The 25,486-nt window shown below is 30.8% G+C and overlaps 1 protein-coding gene and 1 long non-coding RNA gene across 2 annotated transcripts; one reads left to right on the top strand and one right to left on the bottom strand.

The window, feature by feature from the left end:
* Positions 1-2,180: 2,180 nt before the first annotated feature.
* Positions 2,181-5,257, bottom strand: LOC123269308. The gene is made up of 2 exons (XM_044734915.1): positions 5,114-5,257; positions 2,181-3,658 (listed from the first exon to the last, which is right to left on the bottom strand). The coding sequence occupies exons 1-2, from the start codon at positions 5,139-5,141 to the stop codon at positions 2,808-2,810; spliced, it is 879 nt and encodes a 292-aa protein (XP_044590850.1). The 5' UTR covers positions 5,142-5,257; the 3' UTR covers positions 2,181-2,807.
* A 7,024-nt stretch (positions 5,258-12,281) lies between these two features.
* Positions 12,282-14,400, top strand: LOC123269559. Its single transcript, XR_006510451.1, has 3 exons — positions 12,282-12,605; positions 12,674-12,784; positions 14,236-14,400. It is a non-coding gene; the product is annotated as an uncharacterized LOC123269559 (long non-coding RNA).
* The last annotated feature ends 11,086 nt before the right edge of the window (positions 14,401-25,486 follow it).

Here is a 25,486-nt window from a genome sequence, read left to right on the forward strand (position 1 = left end):
ACAAACCAGCTCTCAACCTTGAAAAACCACGTCGATCGCCGCCAATCCGGTCAAAATCGGTTGATTCGTTCGAGATATATCGTGAACGAACGAAAACCGAAAAAAGTGTTTTTTCAGAGTTACTCCGAAATTTCTAGTTTGACTAATTGAAACTTAGAAATTATTTATAAGGCTTAAAAAACTACGTAGAATGCCGCCAACCGCGTAAAAATCGGTTCATTCATTCTAAAGTTATTGCGGTATGAACATTCAAAAAATAGTGTTCTATGAAACTTCTATCAGACTTTTGAGCTCAAAGAGCTCAAAAGCATAGAAAAGGTATCTTTTTGAGCTCGAAGAGCTCAAAAAAGCGGCCAGGTATTAACGGAATTAGCGGGAAGTTGCAGGGATGGCCTCTAGGGTCAACCGTTTTCCTAATTTTTAACTTCCCGCTAAGAAAATCGAAGATTTTCAAAAATCGGAAAGTTATGGTTTTCACCCCGTTTTGCAAAAATCGAGTTTTCATTAGATCTCGACGTTTGAAGGTCACAGGAAGCTTCCCTGACTATCCCCGTGAGGTTGTCACGGTGTCTGTATGTATGTGTGTGTGAAAGTATGTGAACCGCTTATAATTTTTGAACGGCTTGACCGATTTCATCGTGGTTGGTGCCATTCGAAAGGGCTTGACCAAACTTAGATTTTGAAAACTATTTGGACCGATTCAGATCAATAGATTTTGAGAAATCTTCAAAAAACTGAAAAAAAATTTTTTTTCAAATGTGTTTTTTTTGGAATAACTTTTAAACGGCTTTATGGTTCAATTCCAAAAACTAATCAGCTTTTAACCTCGAAAAACCACGTCGATCGCCACCAGTCCGGTCAAAATCGGTTGATTCGTTCGAAAGATATCGTGAACGAAAGATAACCGAAAAAAGTGTTTTTTCGGAATAACTCCGAAATTCCTAGCGCGATCAATTCAAAATTTAAGATTTTTTGTGAGGCTTGAAAAACTGCGTCGAATGCTGCCAACCGCGTGAAAATCGGTTTATTCATTCAAAAGTTATTGTGGTTTAAAAATTCCAAAAATAGTGTCTTATCAAATCTCTATCAGACTTTTGAGCTCGAAGAGCTCAAAAGCATAGGAAAGCAATCTCTTTGAGCTCGGAGAGCTCAAAATAACCCATAAATTGTATTTTTAAGCTTGAAGAGCTCAAAAACATCATTGGTGCAATTTTAAGCGCCTAAGTATGGAATTAGCGGGAAGTTGCAGGGATGGCCTTCAGGGTCAACCATTTTCCTAATTTTTTTTTACTAAAAAGATTTTCTTTGAAATCAAAATTAAACATTTCTGTGATCTAGAAGTCTTAAAGATTAGGAATAAAATAATCATAATAGAAACTAATTATTAAATTGATTATATAAATAGCAAAATCAATTAAAGTGCCACTAAAGGGGTCTTTTACCTTAGTGCCTGATTAAAGTTTTTTTTTTTTTTTTTTAAATTAACAAAATGGCGGCCTCAAGAAATTTTTCTCTAGATTTTCAGAAAGAAACCAACAGTTAATTGTTTATAAAAAATCGAAATTTTTGAAAAAAAAAATCCCTCGATCAGGCACTAGTTTTTTATATTTTTCAAAAGCTGTATAAATTTGATTGAAATCTAATAAGCGGCTTTCGAGTAGGGATGGGCGATGTTAGCAAAAAAAATCGACATCGGACTATCGACTTTCGAAATTTTTCACCATCGAACCATCGATGTTTTGACAAAAACATCGAAACATCGATTGTAGACATCGATGTTGAAAATGCGCGCGAAAATTCGAAAAAATTATACTTATAACCAAATTTGGCGTAAAAAGAAATAATTTTTAATTATTTTCGCCCGTACACCCTCAAAATTTTGATTAAAATCCAAAAAACCCTAAATAAGGAAAAAAATTGCGAAAAACTGCAGCCACAGCGATGAATAAAATTTTGTGGACCTAGATCAAGCATGATTTTTATATATTTCAATTCACTGAATCTGAATTTGAACGTTAATTAGCTCGTTAAGCCGTCAAAATTTGAAAAAATAGCAAAAAACTAAAAAAAAATGACAATAAATAATGAAATATCGAAATTATCAGAATAAAAAAATTTTTTGGATTCAGATTGAGTATGATTAAAATTCAAAAAAATCTCAAAAACTAAAAAAATCGGGAAAATTAAAGTTATAAATAAGAGAAAAAATCTATTAAACCTGTGTAGGTCATTTAAAGATTAAAAAAATTCGATACAATCGAACGACAGTCTGAAATTCGAAAATATGGACATTTCGTTATTTTTGAATTCTAAGATCATATTCCAGCTATGAAAATGCTCTTGCAAGTCATTAACAATTGTGTTTAATATATTTTTTTCCCATATTTATAACTGTAATTTTTACGATTTTTTTTTAAATTTTTAGCGCGCGCTAAAAAATTTCTAGTAGAAATTTATTTCGATGTCGATGGTTCATTATTCTACATCGACCATCGATGTTTCGATTCCAAAAAAAATCGATGTTTCCCGGAAAAAACAACGATAGTCGAAACATCGATGTATATCGCCCATCCCTACTTTCGAGTTACAGTAATCACCAGCTCAGAAAACATAGTTTTGAGAAAAACGCATTTAAAATTTTACACTCTCGAGAGCTATCTGCTCTATAGCGTTCTGGAGTACTTGAGCGCCTTTTGTTATTTGTCGAATAACTGAAAAATTCTGACTACCCCTAACCCCTTAAACCAAGAAAAATTTCTTCAAAATCATTTCTTTGATTAAAGTAAATTTTTTTTTCTGCATGAATTTCACTCAGGTTTAAACAATTTAATAGCAGGATTTTTAACAGGCGTAATTTTATCTACAGCCTGTTCAATTCCAGTAAGAACCATGTTCATTTTATGATGGTTTACTATCTTAGTTTTTCCCATTAACAAATAAGTCACTTGATCTTCATACATAGAAAAAAACTCAGTCTCTGACAAAATAACCCTCGACTTAGCAACTTCCAGTAAAGCAACCACGAAGAAGTTACTACGACTTCCTAGGACTTTTATTCTTTCCTCGCATGAGCTAGTATCTCGTGTTTTCTCGTATAAGAACTGCATTCCTTGAAACCCCTTTTCGATATCAATCTTGAACCCGTCTGATTTCCCAAAATAATCTCTCAGCTTATCTTCCTTTGCTTTGATCGTCGCGAGGCACTTTCCGTAAATAGTACTTTCCGACTTAGAGATCAAGTGATCGTCTAATTCGAGGTTTTTCACCCACAGAACGTTGAAGCGGTTCGCGATCTCCCACCAAGATCCGTGGGTAACTTCTGTAGTTCGGCGATCCGTCACCAGTTGCTTGACGCCATTTTGATCAAAGACAATCTCAAATGGCCGACCCAGTTCGTTGTTTTCTCCCATGTCCTGAACGTACTTTGGGTTTTCCGGTTTTGTAGTGCCGTCGGGAACTTCCGTGTAGGTTCTCAATTGACAATTTTTCACTGCACAGATGATGCTTGTCATCGAGGAATTTTGGCATCTTAAAACTGTCACTACGTTCCCGTGCCCGATAGTTCCATTTTCGAACGTTCTTTCCCAGCTCTTGGTGAACTTGAATTGGTACTCCGGCATGTAGTAGGTGCTCAGGTCGTTAACTGCATACTGAGCCGCTGAAAAAAACTAGGTTATAAAAACCGCTACACAGAAAATAAATTTCTTACACTACACGGAAAAAAATAAATAGTAAATGCAATCTTGGTAAATGAACATGATGAAATCATGTAGCCACATGATTTGTCATGTTTCGGCTACATGACAATCATGTTACGGTAGCATGAGAAAAATCATGTGGCAGCAACATGATTTGTCATGTTTCGGCTACATGACAAGCATGTTGCAGTAGTATGATAAAAATAATGTGGCAGCAACATGATTTGTCATGTTTCGGCTACATGACAATCATGTTGCAGTAGCATGAGAAAAATCATGTGGCAGCAACATGATTTGTCATGTTTCGGCTACATGACAATCATGTTGCAGTAGCATGATAAAAATCATGTGGCAGCAACATGATTTTCATGTAGCCTTAATAGCATAAAATTAAGCTGCAACAACTAAATGTTTATAGTTCAGAAAAATTATTTATTATCAGCAACTAGATTTTTTCGGATTTATAATATTGCAGATGCGATAGCTAACGACGCTTTTCTTGTCATGTATGGTATAACATCGATAGCATTTGATCGTCGTTATAATGCGTGGAATGTAAAAATAAATAGTCACGCTAATTGTAAGGAACCTTAATCTTTTACCTCCAATTGTACCTTGTCTATCGATAAAAAATTGGCTTGAATTATGTTGCAACAAGACACTTAATTTGAAAATAATAACAATTAATCATAATTTAATTACTTTATCACAAGCCAAAGCTATTGGCAATTAAAATTGTATATAATTTAAATAAACAAAGATATCGTTCACAAATTTTATAATTCGATAGTTTACTCTTATTTTCATCTGCAATAATATAAATCCTAAAAAACCTAGTTACTTTATAATAAAAAATGTTTCTGAAGCATAAATATTTAGTTGTTGCAGCTTAATTTTGTGCTATTAAGGCTACATGAAAATTATGTTGCTGCCACATAATTTTTCTCATGCTACCGCAACATGATTGTCATATAGCCGAAACATGAAAATCATGTTACTGCCACATGATTTTTCTCATGCTACCACAACATGATTGTCATGTAGCCGAAACATGTCAAATCATGTTGCTGTCACATGATTTTTCTCATGCTACCGCAACATGATTGTCATGTAGCCGAAACATGACAAATCATGTGGCTGCAACATGATTTCATCATATTTATTTACCAAGACTGCATGATGTTGCATTTACTATTTATTTTTTTCCGTGTAAGAAAATTTTGAGGAAGACAGAAGTTATTTTTAAGCACGAAGAAAATTTCTTGGTTAAAGAAACTTCGATTTCATTGAAGAAATTTTCAATTTTCCTTAATATTTTCTTGAGCCAAGAAAATTTACACTCCAGTCAAAAAAAATTTTTTTTTTTTCAGTAGATTTTTATTTTTAATATAGCGGTGGTTAGTACTGGTACTTACTCAGAAGAAATGGTATCAAGTACTCCATGGTGATGCGCTCAAAGTTTTATCACGAATGAAGTTCTTTTACACCGGTACGATATTACTTTAGTAGTAAAAGAATAATAAATGCCTTAACAAAGCGCCTATTTATTCAATAAAGCTTGATTATCTTTAATTTCATCAATCTATTCACGGGTAGTGATAAAATCTTTTATTACTTCGACCTTTTTTGCTTTTATTATGTTAAAATAAACATTATAAGAACCATTTCTTTAATAATATAGGAACCATTCATATAATTTTTGGAAAGGTTCCTATAAATTTCTCTCCGTATAAGGTAAAGTACCCAGTACTTGAACACTTATAAAAATGAGACCAGTACTTGAGCATACTTTTCGAATTGTTATACAAAATCCATAGATTTATTATGAGTAATATGCGCATATTATAATTATTAAATGATACAGTATTTGGTTTCTGTAAGTTTTTTCAATTATAAATCAAAATAATTATATTTTTATAAGGGTGATTCTCTGTAAGGACGTCTTAAATCTGTACAAAATTGTCCGACCAAATTATTTTTGATTTTATTAGAAAAAAAATTAACAAGGGCTACAAAACTATCAGCTTAATCATAATAAATAAACAGCCAAATTAATTTTTGTTTTTCCGATATTTGTGTGTCTTTTGCCATATAACATCACAGGGGACTGTTTTTTTTTTTTTATCAAATTGAGAAAAATCAAGCAAACTATTTCAATGCATTCAACTTTTCAAGTTCTCAATGAATGTTTACATTAATTAGAATAATATTAAGACTTATAGATTCAATTTTATAAATAAATTATAAATAAAAAATAGTTGCCAGGGGACTGAGTTTTCAAGTGGCCCAGACACATATTTCCAGCACAAACGGTGCTTTGACACTAAATAAAATGGCGATAAAGCGCTAACAGCCCTATAATTATTAACTCAAGGCTAGTTAAATCCTTATAAACCTTACAAAAGGTAAAATAACACGCTGGATTTTTTTTTGGCTTTGAACTTCTGGCAGGGGACTGTTCTTAAAATGCCTGGGACAAACTTTGGTTTAATGAATTCAATGAAACAAATTAATTTTCGGTACTTTTTATCGAAGAAGATTGTTAGTTAACTAATTAAGTTTATAAACATTATGGACCAAATTATATATTATGGACGAATAACTTAAAATTTAATCTTAAAGTTTCAATTTTGGGAATGGGACAGCCCAGGAGACTGTTATTTCGGTGGTTTACGAATTTATAGCAAAAAAACCAAAATTTATTTCATTTTAGTTTTCAATGCTCCAAATAGAAATTTTTTTTTACTTTCGTAATAAATTTCTTTTAGTAACAAAATAACAGTTTTTCTAATAAAAAAATGCCTGGGACAGCAAAAAATATCCTTACACAGAATCACCCGTGTACATTTTATCAGTATCATAATTTTCACTTTTTTCGCTTTTTCTCCGTACACGGAGAGAAATTTATAGGAACCTTTTCATAAATTATGGGAATGGTTCCTATAATAAAATGATCATTATAGGTACCAATCCTATGCTCATTATGGGAACCATACCCATAGTTTATTGGCAACATTCCTATACAATAATGGATTAGCTTCAATATATTATGGGAATGGTTCCTATAATATTATAGGAATGGTCCCTATATTATTAAAGGAATGGTTCCTATAATATTATAGGAATAGTCCCCATAATATTATGGGAATGACGCACATAATAATAGAAAAATGTTTATGTTCATAATAATGAAGCAATCACATCAAAAATATAAAGTAGTTATTATATATTTTTTTTCTAATAATTTTTTTTGTAAATAAAAATTGATCTTTCACTTGAGTGAAAAGATTTCTTTTTCATAATTTTTATTCACGTGTGTACTTAATCTTAAATTGTTTATTCCAACTCAGTTATTATTGTGTTAAATAATATTGAAAAATATTGTAGCAATTCTAAAGTTTCTCTAATAAAAGGGATATTTTCTCACTACCCGAGAAAAAATATTTATATATAATTATATATAAATTGGTTATATATGATTATATATGAAAAATGGCCAAATATAATCATATATAATAATGTATAATTATATGTAACAATATTTAATTATATATTTATTACATCTAATTAATTATTGGGTTAATTTTATGGATAGAGTATTTAATATGGTCCTACGCAATTCTCTGTAACCAATTAAAATTTAAAAAAAAAATCTAGCTATAATTTTACGGTTATAACACCAGCGGTCACCTATCCAACTATTAACCCTGCTCAATGCTGCTTAACTTTGGTGATCTCTGTGCGTCTTGAAGTTTCTGTCTGCTGTGCTGCTGTCTTAGATGACACTGATTCTATGATCTACATAATGTATCATATGGGTTTATCATAAATATAATATAAAAATTGATTTTATAATATATTTGGGTAGTCATAATTCATAATTTATTTATTTTACCGAATCTCATTATAATATAACACTTATTTAAATAATAAAATAAATAATGATTTTACTATTAGGTAGTAGCAGAGCAGACCAAAACATCTCATAGGAAATTTAACAAATTTTGTATTTCCAAATTATTTAAACTTAATTATAAACATCATTTTACACTTTTTGTGATTACCAAAAAAAAAATTTTCTTCAAAGAAAAAATTTTTATATATGTTAATTATATATAAGCATATATAATCAATCATATATACTTATATATAATTATATATGAGACTATATATAATCTTGGATGGCTGTATATTGCTCCATATATAGTCATATATGATTATATATGACCTCATATACAATTCCATATATGGAATTTCTTTATCATTGAATTTATCGTCTAGCTTTTCAATTAATGAACGAAAATTTTCACCATCGTCATCAATTGATCCTTCGTCAGCAGTTGAGAGCAAAATTTTTTTCAAGCTGTCAGACGTCTGATTTATTTTATTACTCAAAAATTGATAATCATTCAATTTTTTTGAAGGAATTGGCGATTGATTTAATAGTCGCAATGCATCGTTTATACTGGGTAATTGAGTTGCAGCACTAACTTGGGATGCCGAGCTTGATTGTGAATCTTTGGGTTCACTATTAAACGACAAGGAACCTTAAAAAAAACAATGAATCGTATAGCTGCTAAAAATGCATTCAAGTAATGTATAAATAATTTAAAAAAAACTTACGGAATGATGAGGACAACGGGTTATCACTAGTTATCACTAGAATCATCTTCATGATCACTTGCATCAACGGTAGTATCATTACTAGTATTTGTTTGTTCCTTTACCAATTTTAAAGCTTTGTTTCGACACGAACTGCATAATAAATAATTATCACTTAATCCCAACGTGACTTTCATGATGTCAGTCGCTGGACGTAAACTTTTTTTTTTAAAATGTGATTCTAAATCAAATGGATTACAACAACGATCGAAAAATATTTTTGATGCCATTATGTCTCGATGAAATTATTCCAATCACTGTAGATGAGTAGAAGTAAGATAATTATCTTTTCAAACAAGGTCAAATCAACTATAACAATAATTCTCTTATTTAAAAAATGGAATGACAAAAATCTCTCACTACATCACACTAAAGGTTAACAGGTTATGTTTGGATATGAGCGTGACAGCCTTACTTATGAATCGAAACATACTAGCGTATAGTTTTTTAGTATACTGACTATAGATAAGTCCATAATTGTCATACCCTAGATTATCGATATTACTGATATGTTCAAATTTGAATCTTAGTAATTACTATCGTTTTATAAGCTTATAAATTAAGGATATAATACCCCATGGATATTCCATGCCAAATCGACCACTTTTGAACTCGACCCCTTTAAATTTTGCTGAAACATTTTCATTCTTTTCTACCCTTTGAAAAACACTTTTGAGAATTTTTTCAAATTTTTTTGGCCAACTCAAAAAAAGTTATGAATTTTTCAAAAAAACGGCTTTTTTATTTTCAAATAGCCATAACTTTTTTAGGCATCGACTTTTGGGTACCTTTTTTTTTTTTAAAATTTTTGTTTTTAAATGAACTTTTTGAAAAAATATATCAGAAAATTAAATATCATCAATTCTTCAAAATAATCGGCTTTTTTTGACCAAAACCGTTATTTTTTGGAAGTTCGACAGTTTTTTTTTTTTTTCTCAAAAAAAACTTCAATTAATATGACAACTTTTCCCGTCCATCTCGGAGTGGCTCGGATTTTTTTTTAATTTTTTTTATTCAATTGAAAAAAAATTGTCAAATTTTGAAAAATGGAAAAAAATTTTTTTTTTCTAAGTTATTTCTATAATAAAATAAATGTAATTTAAATGTTTTGTGGTATAATATCCTTAATTTATAAGCTTATAAAACGATAGTAAATACTAAGCTTATTAATTAATATTGTTAATTTTTAATGATTTTACAAAAACAATATAATAATTTAATCATTAATGTTCTCTCTGGCGTTTCAATATTTTACAAATTCTATGTTCATTAGAGTTTGAGAATTCTTTTACATACAAACAACCATTTTTGTCGGGGATTACACAATGTAGTTGTTGAGTTCCTACAATTGGTTTCGTTTTTGTAAGTCTGTCATTCAAGTCGTTCAATGCTGTATTATAGTCTTCTTCTGGAGAAAACTTGACTATGATATTTGGCAAGTTATCCGGATCAGAAGTCCATTCGTAAAGTCCTATAGGTGTTGTTATTTGTTTATCTACCGCAAGCTGGAGACTTGCTCTTGCTGCAAGTCGTTTGAGGATACCACCAATTCCATCACACGGACCTTTGCCATGGGCAGTTGCAAAAAAATGCCATTCAGCAGGAATATCAAAATTATATATATATAATCATGGATGATTATATATAACTATATATAATTATATATGGAAGTATATATGATCTTGCTTGGCTGTATATTGCTCCATATATAGTCATATATAATTATATATGATTATATATGACCTCATATACAATTCCATATATAATCATGTTTGGCTATATATAATTATGTATGGAACTATATAATCTTGCTTGGTTATATATTGCTCCATATATAGTCATATATAATTATATATGATTATATATAACCACATATACAATTCCATATATAATCATGTATGGCTATATATAATTATATATAGAACTATATAATCTTGCTTGGTTGTATATTGCTCCATATATAGTCATATATAATTATATATAACCACATATACAATTCCATATATAATCATGTATGATTATATATAATTATATATTATTATATATAATTGTATATGTGATTCCATATTTTATTTTTTTTTTTTTTTTTTTATTTATTTATTGCCAGGATAATATACATTCATACATACATATAATACTCAAAATACACATATATAGTATGCACCTATAGAGATGAAAATTAATCATCTGTGCATAGGCCTGGTTTAGTTTTAACTTAAGTATATTATATTTATAATTATGTCCTGTCACCCTAAATAGACAGACAAAAAAAAAAAAAAAATATATTTAAAGATAACAATTTCCTGAGAAAAGAAAAGATTATAGAATTTAGTAATTTTTACTTCTTATATAAAAGATATAAATAGTAGATATCATATTATATCAATGTACATAATATAGCAAAAAAGAGTTACTACATTCTATATTGCACTTATTCAATACTAACATAGTTCATTATATTTACCCGTCTTCCAATTCATTATTTTTTTTCTTATTAATTTTTTATTGAGGTGTAAGGATTTAAGGATGTTTGGTAATAAATTATAATTTTTTACCGCTACCACATATGAGTTTTTAAAGGCTATGCTTTTGTTAATTTTCGGTTGGATTATTGGCTTAGTTCTAGTTTTGCCTTGATAGTTTATATAAGACTCTCTGCATGTATTAAAATGGTAGCAGATAGACTCGATGATAAAAGTATCTTTAACTGTTGGTATGGGATTCTCATAATTTCTGTCTTTAATTATATCAATTAGTTTATTTTGTATACTAGCTAATTTAGTTAATACGTTTTTATAACATCCTCCCCACGCAATTATACCATAGTTTATGATACTTTCAAACAAAGTGTGATATATTATTTTTAGTGTTTTTTTATCAAGAGTCCATTTTAATTTGTGAAATAAAAAATAGAAAAATTTTGTTTTTTTAATAAGGTCTGTGATGTGACTATATATAATCATATATAGTCATATATGATTTTATACAATTATATATGATTATATAGAAACATTTTTTCTCGGGTATACAATTAGAGAAGCAAAGTAGATGTGGAAATTCATTGTTTATTTTTACAATTTCATTTTATTTTTAAAACAAATTATTTATTTACAATAAGATACGTTGAATATGTATTAAATCCACTTTTTGGTTATTAAATCCACAAATGATATTATTGGGAAGCAAGTAAAATTATCGAAATTATTAATAATTTCAAATGCTTCAAAGTGGTCATCGAAGTCACAAATAACTTGAGTTGTAATGATAAATATCTCAATATTATTGGGCATCATCAGTATAATATTATGGGAATGGTTCCTATAATAATATAGGAATGGTTCCTATAATATTATAGAAACTATTCCTATGTGTTATGGGAACCATTCCTATATATTATGGGAACCATTCCTATATATTATGGGAACCATTCCTATATATTATGGGAATCATGCCGATATTAAAGTTATAATTATAGGTATCGTTCCTATAATTATAGGAACCATTCCCATAATTATAGTAATATCTCCCAAAAATTATGGGTACAATTCCCATAATTTAAGTAATCCCTCCTAAAATGGTATAGGAAAACATTTCATTAAAATTATAGGAATAATTTCCATATTTTTTCTCTCCGTGTAGATCTTTCCAAACAAAAAATATGTTATGTACATTTATCTTATTTATTTAATTTGTCTAAGGTCATTATTGTTTGAGTTATGCAATATTTAATATAATTATTACTTCCACAACTCTTTAAAGTTTATAACTTCACAATTTAATAATCTACAAAGTATTAAAAATTCCACCCAATAAAAAGTAAATAAACAGTTTAATTTATAATACAACAGTATTAAAAAAATAATATTTAGATTATTAAGATGACATCACTGTTTATCAACTAAATTTTTTTTTTTATTTTCCTACAGATAAAAATTACAATAAGCTTTATTAGTATCTTAAAAGTGTGAGTAAGAGAATAATAACAATGTTAATTACTTGACTATTTACTAAAAGTGGCAAGAAACATATATTATGTTTATTTAACGAAACATTATGAAGAATTTATGTTTACTAATATTTTAATTATTAATAACTGTGAGATGTTTGCTTCTTATCAGCAGTCACCAGTGACTGTAAATATAAAAGTTATTACTAGAATGTTTGGTTTGCCGAATTAACAAGTTTATAAATTCAGTTGTGAAGCTTGACTTAGTAGTAGATCGCAAAAGTAAACTAAAGCAAAAGGTAAGTCTTGAATGATAAATATTTATTAAATTAGTCTGACAAAAAATCGATAATACTGATTATTTTAGTTTGAAATCAAAATGAAGATATTCAAAATACTGTGATGTATTTTTTTGGGGCTCATTTTTCAAATAATAATGGTTCAGAGTGCTGAAATTTGCACGAAAATTAATGGATACGTAAGTAATCAGAATTATTAGTATCATAAATATTTATCTATATTATTGAGAGAAATAGAAAAATTTTGTGGTTAATATGGTTAAATTTGGTATCGTTGGAAAAGTCTTAATTTGGAGTTATGGCATTCGAAAATGCTCTATCTTTAGATACATAATGAAGAAATGACCTTGTATCTTGTGAACTATTGACATTTTTAAAGATATAAGCTCAGTCGGATGTTACACTCATCAAGACCTTTCATTTGAGTACCAACATAAATTTTTCATATATTTATATATTTATATATATGTAAATATGAAAGATATATCGCATTTCAGATGCCATAAGGGCATATACCGACAAAAGGTCCTGGTGAAAAGCCATAAGGGCATATAGAAAATTTTTTTTTTGGGAATCGACGTAGTTTTGTCCGAAATGAGGAGAAATGCTAAAAAAAAATGTATATGCCCTTATGGCTTCCGGGACCCACCTCGAATGCCATAAGGGCGTAGCAAAAAAATTTTTTTTTCGGGAATCGATGTATTTTCGTCCGAAATGTGCAGAAATGCAAAAAAAAATATTTTATACGCCCTTATGGCTCCCGGGACCCACTTCGGATGCCATAAGGGCGTATAAAAAAAAATCTGTTTTTTTTTCTAAGTCCAAGAAAATTTTTAGTTAAGCGAAAATTTTTTTTGCATTTCTGCACGTTTCAGACAAAAATGAGTTGATTCCCAAAAAAAAATTTTTTTGATATGCCCTTATGGCATCCAAGGTGGGTCCCGGGAGCCATAAGAGCATATCAAAAAAATTTTTTTTTGAGAATCAACTCATTTTTGTCTGAAACGTGCAGAAATACAAAAAAAAAATTTTATACGCCCTTATGGTTTCCGGGTGCCATAAGGGCATATAATTTTTATACGCCCTTATGGTACCTGTAACGCGATATATAAATGCATGTGGGTACTCAAATGAAAGCTCTTGATGAGTGTAACATCAGGATGAGCTTATATTTTTGAAAACGTTAATAGTTAAGAAAGTACAGTGCAATTTAACAAATATCTTGTGAACTATTGATATTTTTAAAGATATAAGCTCATCCCGATGTTAAACTCATCAAGAGCTTTCATTTGAGTACCCACATCAATTTTTCATATATATTTATATATATTATATATATGTATATATGATAAATATATAAAAATGCATGTGGGTACTCAAATTAAAGCTCTTTATGAGCATAACATCGGGATAAGCTCATATCTTTAAAAACTTCAACAGTTTAAAAAGTACACTGCAATTTAATAAAAGTCATTATTTAATAAAGCAAAATTTTATTTATTTATAGTTCAAAAGTCACGGCAGTCACATAGTGACTGCAAGGTTGCTCGTAATATATTACTTACAATTTATAATAAAAAAATGTTTATTAATCTAATAAATTTTATTAAAGTTTACTTAAATTTTTCAGTGCGAAAGCCATGATAATTGCTGTCCTCACTATGCTTGTCGTTATAACGCCATGGGTATGATGACTAAAACGTGTCACAAGTGATTATTTTTGAATTCAGAAAAGAAATATTTATTATTTACATTCAACGTACTATTAATTTAATAAAAATTTGTATTAACCTTAAAATAAAATTGATAACAAAATCAAAATTCTTTTCAATCCTATTATACAGAATATTTTCAATACACGGAGAAAAATTAATTATACTACCTACTATACAAAAATAGTAACTCCTACTATCTAAAATGGTAATAAAATTAATTAGTAACAAAATAATAGGTGGTATCATTGACAATTGTATTAGTTACTATTAATAATGGTAACGATTACTATCAAAAATAATAATTGTAATTATTATAAATTATAACCGTTATAATCGAAGATCCCGTGTAAAAAAAAAGTTTCCTGAAAAGTTCCGGAATAGTTCCTGGTCCGGAATGTTTCTATGATAAGACAATCCGGAACATCCCCGGAATACTTTTGCAATGTTCTCGAAATAGTTCTGGATCATTCATGGAACACTTCCGGAACATTTCCGGAAAATCTCCGACAGACTTATAAAACATCGCTGGAATACTTCGAGAATAAATTAGGAATACTTCCGGAACATAATCCAAACGTTTACCGGAAATGTTTCAGAAGTATTCAAGGATTCTTCCAGGAATATTTTAAACATATCCCCGATGTATTCCCGATATATTTTGTAACTATTCCCGATTTGTTCCAGAAGTATTTCGGGAATATTCCAGGAATGTACCGGAGATGTTCCGGAAGTATTCCTAATTTATTCTGGAAGTATTCCAGCGATGTTCTATAAATCTGCCGGAGATTTTCCGGAAATGTTCCGGAAGTGTTCCACGGATGTTCCAGAACTATTTCGAGAACATTGCAGAAGTATTCCGGGGATATTCCGGATTGTCTTACCATAGGAACGTTCCGGACCAGGAACTATTCCGGAACTTTTCAGGAAATTTTTTTTTTACACGGGATGGTAACTGTAACCATCTCAGATTGTAAAAGTTCTGAAAGAAAAAATAATGTAAATTTACTTAATTAAATCCTTTATTTAGATCCATATTTTAGCTAATGTACATCTTTTTCTTTGAAATATTAAAATATTTTAAATTCCCTTCAAAATTTTTTTTTGAAAATTTGATTTTTTTGAAGATTTAAAATTTTTTTTTTGAAATTTTAATTTTTTTTTTTAGTTTGAATTTTATTAAAAATTTTGATTTTTTTGGAAATTTAAAATTTTTTTTCAAAAATTTGACCTTGAAACTTGTTTTTAGACAAATAAAAATTTAAATATAATTTCAATCCGAATTTAATCCCGATTTATTGTGCACTACAGCTGCTTTTAGTTTATTCAGAAATGCATCCACGGTAACGCAGATTCTTAATTTTTTAAACATTTTTTATTAGCTTAGATAGTAGTTATTATTATTATCGATGGTAACTACAACCATCAGGTTATATAAGGAATTACGATTTTTATAATAGTAGTAACTAATTAAAATAATAACAGTTATTATTACTGATTACCATCATAATAGTAGTAGTTACCATCAGGATGGTAAATACTACAATTCAGATGGTTTACTTAATTATTTAAATAATATTTACTACTATCGAATTCTGCTAATAGATTTTAACATAACTAGATAACAAACTCTACTATAAAATTTTCTCCGTGTATTTATTTTTTTCACAAAACAATTGAATGAAATGTTCTCCTACAAAACAAACGATGGAAAAAAAAAGACCAATGGCAAGTAAATAAAATGCAAATATAACATCCCCCATAACAATAGGTCGATGGATGTGTTTAGGAACGTATATCTGATCTGTTGCCTAGTATAAAGCCTCCTGATGCTGATGCGGCTATATATCTCCATCGTAGGCATCCGTCGACCTTGTACAAGCTTCGGCAAGAGATTCGTTTAAAATATCCAAGAATTCACCCAAAAAATATTTGGATTGCTCACGCTTTTGTGTTTGTCAGATATGCAGACGATAAGCCGCCTATTAAACTGAGACCTTCAGTGGGAATAGGTCCGCTGCAGGACTTAGTGCAATAACAATTAATTGCTCCCTCACCACCAATGTCGCCTAATGTTTTGCCAACATCTACCACAGTTTCTAAGGAATTACATCTTTGCCACCTTAATGCGCAATCACTACATAGCCACTTTGCCGAATTTAAAGAATTTTTTAGAACGCATTCCTTTGATGTTATTGCAATTTCGGAAACCTGGCTAACTGATATTCCGTAATGAATTAATTTTTCTGCAACTGATGTTGCGCAGAGGAGATGTACGACAAGATTATTTAAGGCTTCCAGCTAGCCATCTTGCTTTTTATGATAAGTCATTTATAGTATCAGCAATACGCGTTTGGAACACATTACCAGCAAATCTTACAAATCTTGATACTTTTAATGAATTTCGTAGCGCTGCATTCAACTATTTTCATAGTCTAGAATCGATTAATTAAGATACTATGTAGTTGTTTCTGATCTGAACGGATTAAAATTAATTTAATTTAATGTAACTTAAATTTATATTCTATATTTGTACTAAAATTAATACTATGTATTAAACCAATGTAAAAAAATGTAATTTTCTCTTATGTATGGCCACAAGGGATTACGATCTCATGGTCAAATAAATAATATATCTATCTATCTATCTATCTAATACCACTGGATTAGTTGTATATTTAAAATTTGCCATTAGAATCCTGTCCCATAAGATTGTTACCCCTGCATGATGTAACGACAAGATGAAATTATTAACGCGATGTTTTAGAGGCCAGTTGTATCGCATTGGATGCGTGCCGTAATGAAACATCAGGTAATTATCAGGAATGTGTAAGTTGTACATATATTTGTAACGAAATACAAAACTCAAATCAATGCAAGCCTTAAATTTATCAGACAATACTTTTGAACATGTATACTTATTGGTGAATTCTGTTTTGTTCACCAATACCGGGTCAGTAATGTAAGATTGGGTTCCATTACGTGCGTAAATTTTAGTGTAATAAGGATCCTTTAAGTCTTCCAGAGTCTTGACATTTTTTCTGTACACAGGTTCGGTCAAAAAAGCTGCAAGGTGACCGGAAAAAGTTGCCTGCATTATTTGGAAATATATAAATATAACAAAAAAAAATATTCGCATCTTAATGGTGTCCTTCCGCGTGTATGTCGAATTGTTTATTAGTAATCTTAAACACTCGAAGACTGAAAATGATAATCTGGATTTTTTTCCACTGTTTGATAGATAAATAACGATGAATACAATTGCAGTGATAATAATAGTGGAGATAATGGATAACCATCCGTAAAATTCGAACATTTTCTCCAAAGGCGACGCCAGTCCACGTTTGTGAGTCAATATATTATCGTAAAGGAATATTGATGGGTACGATACATGAAATTCAGTATAATATTCATCAGGCTTGGCTTCAGTAGGAACGAAAAAAAAATCTAAACTGCGATTTAACAACATTAATCTCGCGTCAGTGAAACGAGTTTTTTTATCAGTGGAGGTTATATGAATTGATATGTTCAAATATCCGGATACGAGCTTTAGCAATCGTCTTTGATTTAAATCCAATGAATAAGCGAATGGATACATATTTTTTTCGTTTTTAGTAACTATTCGATATTTTTTTATAGGAGCACCTATTACTACCAGACCTCCTTTTATTATGTAATTTTCCAAGATTTTCGTGCGATCAAATAACAGATTTTCGCAGATATTAGAACCTGTTGAAAAAAAATTTTTTTAGAGATAATATATTTCGTCGTAATAATTTTTGTCAAGTAAAAAATTCTTTAATCAAGTTTAATATATCGCGTGCTTAATGCCAAAAGGGCGTATAAAAAGTTATACCTACGCCCTTTTGGCTTTGCAAAACCAAAAGGGCGTATAATTTTTTTTTTTTTGGTGCCAATCGTTTTGTAAGCATGTTCTAAGCCTAAAAATGAAAATAAAATTTCCAAAGCCAAAAGGGCGTATGTCTCAAGTTATACGCCCTTTTGGCTTTAGAACACTGAAAATTTAGTGATCTAAAACCAAAAGGGCGTATAATTTTTAACTTTCCGTTAAGGTGTTTTTCATTCTATACATACATGTTATGGATTTTAACTCCAATTTTACGCAACGGAATCGGTGGTTTTAATTTTTAGGCGAGTAGAGCATACCTACGCTCGCGCTAGAAGTATACAATTAAACAAAAATATATCTTTTATTGCAGCTATAGCGGGCAAGAAATTATTATAATATTCCGAAGTTAAAAAATACTAGAAAAAACTAATATTGTTTAAAAATAGAATAAAATAAAGATATAATTCAAAATTGTTGATTATAATTCAAAATTATTAAATAATGATAAATAAAATATGTGGCGTCACCTATTGATCGTTATGAGTACTCTAAACAACAACATTGGCGCTTTCGCTTAGCTCGCGCTTAGCTCGCGCCTGCGCCTTACTCGCGTCTGCGCCTAGAAACATCTCGTAAAAGAAAAGTCTAGATCAAAATTCTTAATTTTGGCTAAATATTCCCGTGTAAAAAAGTTGCGGATTTCCGCCAGTAATCCGCCGATGATCCGCTGGTTTTCCGCTGGAGATCATGTGGAATTCGTATTTTGACACAAATATGAATTCCAGATGAAGTTCGCATGAAATCCGGATGATACCATAAATATAATATGGATGAAAAAAATTCAGTGATAGATTGTAATGAGTTCATTATAATTTAAAACGTAAAATAAGGAAGTAATTCCTTTCAGAAAATAAATTCACACAAAAAAATGTTACTGACAGGTTATAAGAAAAATATTTTTGGAACTGATAACTTTAAACGTGAGCAAAGATTTTTCGAAAGTTTGTTTGAGAATAATTTCATTTTGGAATTTCTTTGAATACATGTGATTTTGAGATAAAAAAAATTTATTTTATGCGATGAACCGAAATGCGATAGGAAATTATATACTTACCTATATAAATTCGGAAAACAGTGTTAATGTGATCAATACGAAATGGAATTCTCGTGATTCATACTCTGTAAATTTGAATAAATGAAAATTTACTTAAATAAGGTGATACGCTGTAATTTGTACAGTTTTAAAAAAGAAACAATGATTCTTGACAGTAAGAAATTTCCGTTTTAAATAATCATAAATATTTTTATTTTTGTATTATATTTGATGATCATTCTCGAACTATAAGATTTCCTTCCCCTATTAACAATATCATAAATAAATTATTGTAAATTATTCAATTTCAGACGTATTAATAGGTCTGATTACAAAATTTGTCTCAAGATCGTCCTCAGTAGCTTTTCTTATTACAAAACATACAGTTATCAAGCTATTAATATCTACTACAGTTAATGGTTCGGATGAATCAACACACAAATTTATAAAATTTTCGATTTCACAATACGGAAACATAGAACTTATTGTTTGATATGGTCTTATTATAGCATAAAAGCTACTATTTTCACAATTTACAACACAATTATTATTATTACAGAAACAAATTTTTATAAATTTTGTTATCACACCAATACAATAATTTCTGTTGTTCCGGTAAATTACTACGGAAGAATTAGTTTTTTTTTCACGTTCATAAAGTTCAGAGTCATAGACCATATTTTTTTTGAATAATCGTGCAAACGTAAAAACTTTAAAAGGTTCTTGTAAGCGTTCAGTTATTAAAGCTCTCACTTGTTGAATTGACGCATCACATCTTTTTAAAGTTCCTAAAATGGAGCATTTTTCAAAAATCGGAACAAGCTTGCGTCTTCTTAAATGAGTTAGTTCTAACTTTTTGCAATACTCTGCCACATCACGACTTTCTTGTTGTGATTCGGATTTGAGTTGTGTAATATTATTGAAGACTGATAGAGTAGAACACACTTGTAATTGGGTATAACGAGTTCCTTGAATAAATCGTCTAAAAGTTCCGTTGAGGTCTTCATATGAAAAACACGATGTGTAGGGTAACGGACCAAATTTGCGCACATCATCAGGAAGATGAATCAAACAGTGTAAATTACAGGTCATGTAGATTAATCCGTACAATCGCTCAAACTGGGAAATATATATTTTTATAGACGTTCTTGCGATTGTAATCATTTTTTTGCTGATAGAAGGATAACTTAAGTAACTGATGGCAAGTACTAAGTGCTTATGATGTTCTAAGTACTCTTCTTTCATAATCGAATGCAAAAGTGGAATCGAATAGTATAATAACCACTGTTTCCATTCAGATGCCTTCCAATATTTATAGTCAAAAATCGATCTCGTTAAACGTGAAACAAATGATGGAGGACAAATCAATTTGATTTTTTCATCAACCCAACCTCGGTGTTGGTAAAGTGAAAATGAAAAGTTTCTGTACTCTGCATCAAATAATAAACTGAATACTTTTCTAGTTACTCCTTGGTACACACAGTGTATAGAATCAACGACAGTAGTATTATAAACATCACGTACTATTTGGGATAAAACTGTTGGACCTTTTATTCCGTTAACTTCAGAGCAAGAGGTAAAAGCTTCTTTCCCGTCGTTGATCGATTCCGCAGTAGTTCTAAGGTTTAACCTTCGTTGATAGGGGTAAACGCGTGTTCTATTTAAATTTTTGCTTTTGATTTTGCAGTGGCAACATCCAAAAACTCCTCGATGTCCCTTCATATTCAAGAAGGCAGCTTTAGCGGGAAGATCACACGTCCCGCAAATAATCATGCCTCTAACTTTAACTCTTCGATTCAAGTCAGCAGCATTGCACCAAACACCTTGAAAAATTTTTGTTAGATCATCCCGAAAACTGTCTAAAAATAAATTTGGCTGTGGTTTAGCTCCAAACCAAAGACCAGCTAACAGTAAATTTTCTTTTTTTGTCCGTTGTTGAAATGGCAGTTCATTTATTGTTAAATAAAAAGGCCAGAGACTAAATTTGGAGGACTTGAATAAAGCTATTCCATCAGTATTCCAGGTAAATGAAATGTTTGAAGGAAACGATAGAAATCCATTGTTTCTGAAAAATGACTGATAAACTTCTCCATCCCAGATGTCTTCCAAATTATTTCGCACATTTTTTTGCCGATTGAACCGACTTTGCAACAAATTATAAAAATTCGGACGCCGAAACAGATTAAAAAGTTGCGAGACGAGAGGGATTTGAATAAAGTAACTCACTTCATTTTTCTTTTTGCATCGCCGACAGTAACCTTTTTCATTGTTGAGCTTCAAAAAACAAACAGAACAAAAAAAGTGTCGCTTAATAGGTGTTCGAAGATTTTTGAAGAACTTTTGAAAGAAGTATAAAGTTTTTATGCAGAAGTTTGGTTTTCTGCAGTGAACATAAATGAGGGATAATAAATCTGCCAACATCACCTTAGGAGTTTTATGACGAATCATAAACGTTAAAATGCATAGCAAACTTTCACCCAAAGTAAGCGGAGCATTTTCATAGAGAGGGTCATTTAGATGATCATTATCCAAAAAAGGTCCTGGCTCGTCATCATCCGATGAATTGTCACTACTTTCACTTTCTTCGTCAACTGAGTCCTCAGAGCTGTCATTCCATTCACTAACGTCATTTTCGGACCAACCGTCATAATTATTTTGGCTACATGAAGAATCAGAACTACTACCTTCAGTATCACAATTGTTTTGACAATTAAAAAAATGATCTTCACTATCACAAGAATCTTCGTTATCATTATCGTCCGTAAGACTCTGATTGTCCTCTGCACTAACAGCAAAATCACACTCTGAATCAGGTGAGTATTCATTCTCGGAGCAAGTAAAAGATTGAACCTCAGAAACAATAGAATTCCGGTTTTCAGACATTACAGAATCACTGCTACCTTCGTCATCATTATCTGGAAGTATCAAAAAATATTATAGCTTTGATGGTGAAAAAAGAAAAACATAAAAAAATATTGTCTAGACAAGTTTCAAATAAGACCTTAAAATATATAAGATCTTATCTAAATCTTCCAGAGTTCCGCCAGAGTCTGTACAAAATTTCGGTTTTTTTAAAAAAATAATGAGTATTCAAGTGGTATCAGTAGGCTTTCGTAAGGAGTTCCTAAGGTTTGGGATGAGAGCCCTTCATGAATAAGTTTGACAATTTTTGACAAGTCAGCCGAATTTTTCGGGAAAACCCGAGGAATTCCTTGGAAAATCTTTCAGAGTTCCGCCGAAGCCTGTACAAAATTTCGGTTATTTAAAAAAAATAATGAGTATTCAAGCGGTATCAGTAGGCTTTCGTAAGGAGTTCCTAAGGTTTGGTATGAGAGCCCTTCATGAATAAATTTGACAATTTTTAACTGTTTGGCTGAATTTCTCTGGAAAACTCAAAGAAATCCCAAGGAAATCTTCCAGAATTCCGCCGGAATCAGTACTAAATTTCGGCTAAAGATAATGTGATAATTAGATTGGGATCAGATGGTTTTAAGAAGGAGTTCTCACAGTTTTGTACGAGAGCCCTTCACAGATTATGAATTATTCAGACGATTTTTAACAGTTTGGCCGAATTTTTCTGGAAAACTCGAGGAATTCCTTAGGAAATCTTTCAGAGTTCCGCCAGAGTCTGTACAAAATTTCGGTTTTTTTAAAAAAATAATGAGTATTCAAGTGGTATCAGTAGGCTTTCGTAAGGAGTTCCTAAGGTTTGGGATGAGAGCCCTTCACAGTTCATGAATAAGTTTGACAATTTTTGACAAGTCGGTCGAATTTTTCTGAAAAACCCGAGGAATTCCTTAGAAAATCTTTCAGAGTTCCGCCGAAGCCTGTACAAAATTTCGATTATTTAAAAAAAATAATGAGTATTCAAGCGGTATCAGTAGGCTTTCGTAAGGAGTTCCTAAGGTTTGGTATGAGAGCCCTTCATGAATAAATTTGACAATTTTTAACAGTTTGGTTGAATTTCTCTGGAAAACTCAAAGAAATCCCTAGGAAATCTTCCAGAATTCCGCCGGAATCAGTACTAAATTTCGGCTAAAGATAATGTGATAATTAGATTGGGATCAGATGGTTCTAAGAAGGAGTTCTCACAGTTTTGTACGAGAGCCCTTCACAGGTATTATGAATTATTCAGACGATTTTTAACAGATTGACCGAATTTTTCTGGAAAACTCGAGGAATTCCTTAGAAAATCTTTCACAGTTCATGAATAAGTTTGACAATTTTTGGAAATTCGACCGACTTTTACTGGAAAACCCGACGGATTCCTAAGAGAATCCTTTAGAGTTCCGTCAGAGTCCGTACCAGGTTTTGCTCAGAATACATAAAGTTAACATTGAAAATGCTCCAGACAATTTTCATTAGATGTGTTCAAAGTCTCTATTAAACATCTTTACTAATAAACTTATGCATTAATTTCCGTTAGGAAAATCTGAAAAATTATAACGAAATATTTTTGGAGCTTTACATGAATGTCTGCGGAATCTAGCTCGCCAGGATCAATTGGATTAATCTCCGATTGATCACTAACTTTAAATTGTAGCACTTATAACAGTTTACCTGTAAATGAACTTTCATCACTCGAACTTGTCGCCTCTTGACATTTCTTTAATATTCGATACCTCGTTGATCTTGATACTTGATCGAAATCTTTCATCATTTTTTATTTGATTGGGGCAACAGTATTTGCTGTGTAATATATACCCACAAGATAAGTATTTGACAGAATAACTTCTCTCATATGTTTTTTTGTTTACTTTATTTTTAACTTCCCGCTAAAAATCTCAGATTTTCAAAAATCGGGAAGTTATTGTTTTTACCCCGTTTGGCAAAAATCGAGTTTTCATCAGATCTCGACGTTTGAAGGTCACAGGAAGCTTCCCTGACTACCCCCGCGATGTTGTCACTATGTCTGTATGTATGTATGTGTGTGTGTGTGTGTGTGTGTGTGTGTGTGTGTGTGTGTGTGTGTGTGTGACTATGTGACTCGCTTATAACTTTTGAACGGTTGAACCGATTTCATCGCGGTTGGTGCCATTCGAAAGGGCTACGCTGAACTTAGATTTCCTGAGAATTTGAACCGATTCGGACCGATAGATTTTAAGAAATCTTGAAAAATCTTAAAAAAAATAAGAAAAAAATCATTTTTGAAAGTAGTTTTTTTGGAATATCTTCTAAACGGCTCTATCGATCAACTTCAAAAACTAATCCGCCCTTAAGCTTGAAAAACCACGCCGATCGGCGTCAACCCGATCAAAATCGGTTGATTCGTTCGAGAGATAGCGTGAACGAAAGAAAACCGAAAACCGAAAAAGTGTTTTTTCACATAACTTCGTCATTTCTTCTCGGATCACTTTTGATGACATATCATAATTTATAGAGCTTAAAAACCGCGTCGATTGCCGCCAAAACGTAGAAATCGGTTAATTAGTTCAAAAGATATCGTCAATAAAAGATTTGAAAACAAGTGTTTTTAAAATCACTGCGACATTTTTAACTTCCCACTAACAAAATCGAAGATTTTCAAAAATTAGGAAGTTATTGTTTTCACCCTGTTTTTTTTTTTCTTTACTCACGTCTTAACGATAATAATTTTTTGAATGAGCTTGGATAGCTCAAAATGACACGAAAATTATATTTATGAGCTCGAAAAGCGCAAAAAGTAATAAGTGCAATTTTAAGCGCTTAAGTATGGAATTAGCGGGAAGTTGCCGGGATGGCCGTTAGGGTCAATCGTTTTCCAAATTTTTTTTAGTCTAGACCGGGATTCGAACTCAGATAATTTAGTTACGCGCCGAAGGCTCTACTAGTTGAGCTATCAGAGACACTATCCATACTTAATTACTCAGTCACCTAATAAGACTCACCGAGTAATAAACACAGCCGTCCATCTTACGGTAGAAAGCATTATATCTTTAATTATATCAGTATAAACGCGGCAAAATTATAGTATATCTTTGGTATTTTTACCGTAGAAATACGATTTTATTATTTTAAAATTATATTATAGTTAATACATAGATTTTTTACGCTAAAAGTTCTAGAGTTTTACAGTAATTTTATAGTATTATTTCTGAACTTTGCAGCAAAAGTACGGTAGAAATGCTGTATAACTATAGTAAAAAAACTGGCCAAAATGACCACAGAAATGCCGTATTATTTCAGAATTATAACGGTAAATTTACAGTAAACACATTAATACCGAAAATTTGCGGTATTTCAAAAA

Source organism: Cotesia glomerata, linkage group LG7 (genome assembly GCF_020080835.1).
Source record: "Cotesia glomerata isolate CgM1 linkage group LG7, MPM_Cglom_v2.3, whole genome shotgun sequence".
Classification (NCBI taxonomy): Eukaryota; Metazoa; Arthropoda; class Insecta; order Hymenoptera; family Braconidae; genus Cotesia; species Cotesia glomerata.